The following is a 7,055-nucleotide window of genomic DNA, read 5'->3' as shown; positions in this document are numbered from 1 at the left end:
AATTATCACACACTGTTTTCATTGTATTAACACATTTTCACACATTAAGATTCCCTGTTAAATCTTTACTGTGTCTGAAAAAAACTGTACTTTTTAAACAAACCTTTATTGCAATGTACTGCATACCTTTGATCACCACTTGCTCTTTTAGTCAAATGGACAGGGCAGGGAGCACTCTTATTGAGTTAGTCAAATGAAGTCAGTCTGACATCATGGGGCAGGTGACAGCTGAAGGAGAAGATCTCCCAGAAAGACCAAAGTCCAACAGGACGACAGGCAGGCAGAGCGTCAGTTTTAAACATCAGCCTCGGTAAGTATCTATCTTTATATCTGTGATAATGTTATGATTTTATACAGTTTATTAGATCACTTCCAAAACTGCAGACAATGAAGTCATTTGAGGGGATGTATCAATAAGAATAGTACTGATTGTAATGGTAAATGCTACATTAACAACAGGAAGAGAAGTTAAGTGTTAAATACACAGCTTAAAGTTACCAGTTTCTACCTCAATAACAAGATTTTTTCGCTTATGGTGTCCAAAAGTGCCATACCTGTATTGTATAAGATGATACTTTACACTCCTGTGGTTATGTATGTTAAACTACGTTTTTCAAGCCACAGAAATAGCTCATTATATGCTGGTACATTGCAAAAATCCAGTGTGCCACCTTAAAGTAGCAGCACATTTATCTTTTCATAACCCCAAGTCCTGCCTTACAGAATGCTGGGAAAATTTTACTGTCAAACTAGATCATGTGTCAGGATATCATCCCGTCGCATTTGAATTTGAGCTTATTACATGTCATACACATAATGTGCTAAAGGAAAGGCGCAGTATTCTTCTGATGGGGGAAAAACAAAACCTATTCTGGGACTGAGCTAATAGTTTGTGTACTCAAAGTCACAAGTCTCTTATAAACTGTGTGCTTGATATTGGAAGCATGAGAGACACAAGAATGGGAAATGGAAAGAGAGATATGAGGGAGGGAGTTTCACAAGCCGATGTCACAGATGCCTCCCACTGTTGCCATCATAACACATCCATCCCAAAATAACACTTCAGACACACCAAACCTGCAAGCACACTCATCGGTCAAGTTGCTGGATTGTTGGGAGTACGTTATACCAGAAAACCAGAGCTACAGTTTAACAATGTCAGCCGGTTAAAGATGAAAGATGTAATTAAACTAAAGGAACCACATGAGGGACAGAGTAGTGCCAGGACGCACCAGGTACTGCTGATGTGTAAAGCAGGAGACAGCTGCATATCACTACAAGTCAAACACAGGAAATGTGAAAGAAAAGGGCTTTCCGCGAATCAAAACTCAACTCTGGACCAACTTAAAACCTCTTGATATTTATTAAAAGCTTTTCTGCTCATTCTAATGTGGTGTAGAGCAGTTTTTTCCAACCTTTTTTGTCAAAGGTACCCCCAAAGCCCTGTCAGATGGACTCAAGTACTTCATTGACACCACCTTACTGTGTATTTCAGCAGTTTATCCAGTAACTACTTTGTGCTAACTACTATAACTATTACAACTGTTTATATAAGTTTATATATATTTTCTTCTTTAACAATTTTTTTTCCAATAGCTATTTCAACCATTTATCACTCACTTTTAGTCAACCATCTATTAAGCTCTCTGCTTGTTTGCTAGTTTTCATGCATTCCCATTCTTGGTGTTCAGATGTTACAGCTGGCTCAATATGTGGATATATTTTAATATTCAAAATGTATTTTCTATTTTCTCAAATTAATTGAGCTACTCCACATTCTTTCCATTTTTTTCCCATTTTATTCCGGGGTTGGGAATCACTGGTGTAGAGCACAAGAACCATAATTTATAGATAAACAGGAGCCACGCTTCAAGGGGAATAGTTTAATTTACGTTCCACGGACACACGTGTTGGTTAAATAGACAGGCTTGAACAAAACAGAGTGTCACTCAACACCTCTCAGGCTTGAAATAGCTTAAGCAGCAGAGCGCATGATTGCAGATGCAGGGTGAAGAGGTTCACTCACCTCTCTTTCCTCACTCACCTTAGAGAGTATTAGCTTAGCATTCCTTCTGATACGTCAGGACGAACTTCAGTGTGTGCTCCTGCAAAACATACGTGGTGTATATTCGTGCATGTGTAGTTATTTGTTTGCGTGCTAAAAATACTCATTCCACAATTTTCACATGCCACTTTAAAGTCCGTTGAGCTGTTTTCCCTTTGTAATAATCTCTCTTCCACCATCCATCATGTCGGTTGTTAAAATCTGTCCTCATCCAGCCCCCGGACAAACAATTCAGTTCAGTCAAAGCACTTGTGACTCGAATCACGTATTCCAGGTGACCTTTCTGTAAACCCCTGTAACCAAAACAACCATAAACATTCATATAGTTTGAAGGGAGAGAGAGACACACACACCACAAACACGCCTTGTCTCCGAACCAGTAATTGACAGTGCATGATGCCTCACAATGTGCTGGCTCTGAAGGGACATGTTTATAGAATTAGTTATTAGACTCACAATTAATATAAAAGCAAGGCTTTGATGTAATTCAAGACTCATTAGTTTTACAGAGCATCTAAATGATTTTAAATGATTTATAGTTCATGTATTTGGCCGCATTTATTAGATCAAATATTTTGTATTATTTGACCTTGGCACCTGGCAGCTGACCTCTTATCTCACTTGTCTTGTTTCCTTTTTGGCCTCCTGACTCACTGGCAGCAGTCAGACCAGCTTTAATTATAGCCGCCACAGCATTCCTTCCCGACAGAATAGGGAGAGATAGATAGAGAAACCTTGGGGGGTGGGCAAATGTGAGCAGTATAGAAGAATATACAAAAATAGAGAAAGATTCAGGAGAGTTAAAAATAGACAGCAATGCCTGTTGTGTGATTTCATTTCATTAGGATGAGGAGGCAAGGCCATCCTCATTGCGCCATTGTGTGTTACTTATAAATCCACTGCTGTCTTGACATTTGTCTCTCTCAGACAGAACAACAGTCATGGGCCAGAAGCTGGAGAAGCTGTCAGAAAAGGATGAAGAGTCATTTGATAATTCAGATTGGTCTGAGCAAACTGCAGAGACAGGACCGTCGGAGACAGCAGAACAAGATGAGAGCAGAGATCAGGACGATGGCAGTTTTGCGACCCCTCAGAGTGTTGGTCGGATTAGTGGGATCAGTGTCAGCGGCCAGGCCACTGTGCGTGCGGGGGAGCTCACAGTCACTTCGGCACGTACAGACCCCCAAACTGGGCAGCCAATCAGGCCTCTAGGTCAGCGGGAGCACCCTCTGAACACCAGGGGAGAGTGGGTGGGTGGAGACAGGGAGAGCCGGAGTCTGACTCGGACTGCAGAGGAGTCAAAAACTGTCCTGAGCCCTAAGGAGACAAGACAAACTTTAAACAAAAAGCGAGGCTCTGAGAGCAAGGCTGTGGCCTCTACTGGGACTACAGCCATGGAGGAGCAGGGAAATGGGAAGAAGTCAGAACTCGGGCAAAACAAGTCGAGTCCTAGCACCCAAGCCAGGAGTTTAACAGCCTCATGCGACCCCACTAACGAGGAAGACTTTGTGGTGCTCGAGGAGGATGAGACTTGGATGTCATCAGATGGGAAAAATAACATCCCTTTTGACAACAGGATAAAATCAGATAATCTTCAAAGAAGAGTTGAGGAAAACACTTCTGCTAGCTACAGCGACAATTACCTTCTACAACCTTCCAGGAATGCCCCTCAAGAAAAGCCTATTGAGAAAACAAGCAGAAGAAAGTCTGACACACATTCAATCACGACTGACGGCGTGGAAGCAGATAGGAAGAGTTCACCCACGGCTTGCTCTGAGAGTGTAATGGGTCAACCTTTGGCTGAAGTGACAGGCAGCAGGTGTCGGCTAAAAGGAGTCAGTCGTGTTGGAGCTGCCTACACTGAGACAACTGGGAGAGGAAAAGCAGACATGCAAAATGTGGATGAACACAGCAAGGGGCCAGTTTCTACTGACATTAATAAGGAGCACCTGTCAAAACAAATCAACAGGGGATCGGGGAAAAGATTAAGAAAGACCACCGAAGACACGGTTGATGAGCCGGGTGGGAATTGGGAATGCTTGGAAAAGGCAGATTGTTCTTTAAGAGAATTGGAAAATCATGATAAGGAAAGCCACAAATCAGGATTTAGTGCAGAGAAAGCACAAGTGGGAGCGGATCAGTCCCATCAGAGCAGGTTTGCCGGTGCTGTCTCTAAAAGGGCTAAAGCGGGTACTCTTAGTTTGTGCACCAAAAAAGAGGACAGCCAACTGTTCTGCAAAGCGTCCGACTCTCCAAAGCCTCCTAGCTCTGAAATACTGCACGACAATCCCTCATTTTCATTGGAACAATGCGATTTAATCCCTTGTCCTCCCCTGCTAGGGAATGAAGGCAGTGACGGAGAGATACAGGTTGCGAGCTTAAAGAGAGAGAGCGAGCTTGTGTGTTTCTCTGCTGTCATCACCCCTCCACCTGTAACTCATCGTTTGCCTAAGAGAGACACATCAATGGCAACACAACTCGATACAAGCATGGTCAATTCAGAGATGGCGCCAGACGCGATGCCTGACTCGTGTGATTCTAAAGACGAGTCTGCGCCAAAAGAAAAGCCCAAAGTTAAAGGTCCACCTCCGCCTGTCCCCAAAAAACCTAAAAACCCATTCATAAAGCTCAAAACTGCACAATTAATGTCTACCGATGTGCAAAGGAGAGGCAAAGATCATCTGCGTTCTGAGGAGAGGGTCAAGAGGAGACATACTTTTCATTTTAACAAAGATCTTCCATGCAACGCTCCAACTAATCAGGACATGTGCTTGCTGTGGGACGAAAGGGGCACTTACACAGTGCCAACTAACAAACGGCCGCTGTCAGTTGACCTCACCCCTTGGGAACATCTTTCGCTTGGACACATGGACGATCGGTACGGAGATATGATCGACTTTGACTACTGTGTGTGTATGGCCAGACTGTCCCCAGAGGAAGAGCCACAAAACCTGGACATGTTGCAGAGGAGAGTATTCCTGGAGAGGCGATCAAGATTTAAAAGCTCACCTCCTCAGGTTGCGAAAAAGCCCCAAAATCCTTTTGCATCCACGGAGACTCTTCACATACCTGAGGTCACGTCAGACAATGAAATCCAAAGACCCAAACCTGTTCGTTCAGGGAAAAGAGAAATCTACCCTGAGCTCCAATCTGAAAGAGTCAGCGCCCAGGTCAGCAATGATAACCATGGTAGCTATGGTAACCGTAAAGATATAACTGATTACAGTGGTGACAGGGATGCAGGAAGTGGTGGTGAGGTGGGTTCGTACAAGCCTGTGGCGGAAATTATCAAAGAAACGAATCAAATGCAGAGACATCAGGGTCGGGTCAAATCTGAAGGGGCCAAAGCTCAGGTTCGGGTGGCAGAGCAGAGTCCGAGTGTCAAAGTGTCCCAGATGAAGAATGCCTTTGATGTCCCAAAGAAATCCAAAGAGAGACCACAAGAAGTTCAACCACCTCCAAAGAAAGGTAAGGGCTTTGTTAATGTTTGAGACATCAGTTCTGTGCTTGGTGGTTTATCAAAGCATTCATATGCAGAAATATAGCACATGTGTGTTATATTAGGATGAGAGGGTACTTTCCAAACTGCATACCACAGACGTCATGTGAAAACTCCTCAATTCTCCTTCTGCTTCAAGGATTCATGGTTTACTTTGGGTTAAAACACGTCTCAAGTCGTGTATGAAACCTATTAAAAAAGTAATTTGATGAACTCTAACAATGAGTGGTCACATTAATAATGCATTTTATAGTGAAATATTGACATTTGAAGATACAAAGTCATGTTTTTTACTTAAGACTGTGACCTTGTGAAACTACCTCAAATTAAAAAATACACAAAAACTTTGATTTAAAGGACTCACCAAACACTGCAGTTCCTCTCAGCTCTGAGCAGCTTTTTAGCCTCTTTTAGCTCTGTTCAGCAGTGTTTTGGCTCAGTGTCACTGCTCTCAGGTTGCTTTTTACAGCTAAACATCTGTGATAAGGAGTTCGGTCTCTATTTGAAAGTGTCCTGAGATAACTTCTGTTATGAATTGGCGCTATACAAATAAATTGAATTGAATTGAATTGAATTGATAAACCACCTGTATGCTACCTGCCCATCACATTACCTTCTTCCTGTCATTTAGTCCAATTTCATCCTCTCACCAATGACGATGCTTGGCTTTTGAATCTGGGTCCTGGTCTGTGTGCAGCTTGGACGTTCTCCCCGTGTTAACCACAGATTCCTCCCACACACAAATTTACTCCTAGGTGTAAATGAGAGTATTAATGTGTTGGTCTACATTTATAAACCCTGTGGCAGTCTTGGAAACTGTCCATGGTGTTTCCCCGCTGTGTGTCGATGTTCTTCTGGGATAAGCTCCAAACCCCCTTGACCTTTTTAGAGATAAGGAGAAAGAAGCAAATATATTTTTCTCCTGCTATATCTCCCATTCTTTCATTCATGATTTACAGATATGTTATTAACATTTCAGTCAAACAGCGTATTAACAATCATACTTCATCTAGATAAAGTGGTTCTGTGAGTAAGTAAAGTGTAGACCAACTCACAAGGTCAACAACGTATTATTGGACAAATCTAAAATCTATATTTATAAAGAAACATAAGCGGCTTCAGTGTAGTTTGACAAAAAATAACCCAACTCAAGGTCCATTTAGTTGCCGTTTCTGAAGCTTTTAGCTGTATTATCATGTTATTTATTACATTTGGTTCTTGACCTTGAAGAGTGGGTGATGTGCTGTAGTAAATTTTGTCAAACTACTATTTCCAAAGGTCAAGAATGACTTCTTTTTTCATGCTTGTTTTCACAATTATTGGGATTCTAAAAACATTCATTCTGAATGATCAAATCTGAGTTTGGCCTTTTTTAGCAAATTGAAGAAGAGCAGCTAATTAGATTGCATAGTCTCATCAATAAACAGTATTAAAATGTGAGACCCTTACATCCGTCCATCTTAGGCACCTTACAATAGTGAAACTGTGATA

General features: G+C 42.0%; 1 protein-coding gene across 1 annotated transcript in view; it reads left to right on the top strand.

Moving 5' to 3' along the window:
• The first annotated feature begins 271 nt into the window (after positions 1-271).
• The window catches only part of LOC118332644 (coronin-1C-A-like), an 18,907-nt gene continuing 12,123 nt past the window's right edge, over positions 272-7,055 (top strand). The window contains exons 1-2 of the mRNA XM_035668032.1: positions 272-310; positions 2,993-5,533. Of these exons, the coding sequence (XP_035523925.1) occupies positions 3,007-5,533 (2,527 nt within the window). The 5' untranslated portion in view covers positions 272-310; positions 2,993-3,006. The remainder of the gene's footprint in view (positions 311-2,992; positions 5,534-7,055) is intronic.

Source organism: Morone saxatilis, unplaced genomic scaffold (assembly GCF_004916995.1).
Source record: "Morone saxatilis isolate NCDOM2014 unplaced genomic scaffold, NCSU_SB_2.0 Contig21, whole genome shotgun sequence".
Classification (NCBI taxonomy): domain Eukaryota; kingdom Metazoa; phylum Chordata; class Actinopteri; family Moronidae; genus Morone; species Morone saxatilis.
This window is presented reverse-complemented; position numbering and strand designations above follow the sequence as displayed.